The sequence below is a fragment of the Alligator sinensis genome, unplaced genomic scaffold (assembly GCF_000455745.1).
Source record: "Alligator sinensis unplaced genomic scaffold, ASM45574v1 scaffold677_1, whole genome shotgun sequence".
NCBI lineage: Eukaryota > Metazoa > Chordata > Crocodylia > Alligatoridae > Alligator > Alligator sinensis.
In genome coordinates this window covers 663611-664743 of record NW_005842276.1, presented here as the reverse complement: position 1 = coordinate 664743, position 1133 = coordinate 663611, and the positions used below count along the sequence as shown (strand labels likewise).

At 42.3% G+C, this 1133-nt stretch overlaps 1 protein-coding gene across 1 annotated transcript in view; it reads right to left on the bottom strand.

Annotated features, from left to right (window-relative positions):
- Positions 1–1133, bottom strand: part of YES1 (YES proto-oncogene 1, Src family tyrosine kinase) — a 54346-nt gene that overhangs the window by 14583 nt on the left and 38630 nt on the right. The window contains exon 3 of the mRNA XM_025209268.1: positions 462–561. Within this exon, the coding sequence (XP_025065053.1) occupies positions 462–561 (100 nt within the window). The remainder of the gene's footprint in view (positions 1–461; positions 562–1133) is intronic.

The window sequence follows — 1133 nt, the reverse complement described above, 5'->3', positions numbered from 1 at the left end:
TCCTGCTGATGGTTTGTAGTTTGGGGGTGTGGGTGACACTATTTTACATTAGGGTTTGACAAGCAATGAGGACAATTACAGAGGAGCTGGTCAGAAAAAATAAGTGATCACAAATTGATTCAAAATGAGCTCCTCTGGACTCAAGCCTGGATGAAGCAATAGCAATATGTGGATAAATGCTCCAAGCAGATTTTGAGGTTTTTAAGCACAAAACTTACCAAGAATGAAAAAAAGGAAGTGATCAACAGAGAATAGCTATACCTTGTAGTTCAGAAAAACATAGGATTAAGTGAGAACTGCCCAAAGTTGAAAGGACAAGGCCTGATTAAAAAGTTAAGGTTTTTCATATAAACAAAAATTGAGCAAGAGAAGTAGGGCTGTTTTGAAAAGAAAACATTCGAAACTTGTGTGAAAGCATTTATTTCCCATATTACATTAAGCCTCTGGCAAAGTATACTTACGTATTGTTTATTATCTGGAACCGTTCACCCTTCTTAAAGGAAAGGTCATCTGTAGTTCTAGCTTCATAATCATATAAGGCCACAAAAACAGTTACGCCACCTTATGAAAAAAAGGCACAGTATGTAGCAATAGTACTGTTAGCACTACCAGTGCATAATAATACTGGTAATATTAGTTTTAAAAAAGCAGTCCACAAAAGCAGTTAATCAATTTTACTTTGACAGCAAACAGATTATTTACAATCTAGTTGCAAAAGGTGACTCAATAATTGGCTAACTTGTTTTCACTGAATTATACATACAGGTACTCCTCACTTAATGTTGTCCCGGTTAACATTGTTTTGTTATTATGTCGCTGATCTATTAGAGCACATACTCAGTTAAAGTTGCGCAATGTTTAGTTATAACGCTACAGGGAGCTGGGAGGAAGGCAGAGACACAGGGTGCTACATGGCCCCAGGCAGCCTACAGAGCAGCTCCAGCATGTAAGTGGGGGGAGGGAGGAGGGAAATGGGAATTAAGGCCACCGTAGGGAGGGAGCTGGGTAGGGCTGGGGCTGCTGCCCAGCCAGGTGGCGCTTGGGGCCTGGGGCTGCAATGCGCAGCTGCAGGGCCCCAGTGGAAAGCAGGACAGGGCCACAAGTGGCTTGTCTGGCAGAGGGCCAGGTCCCTG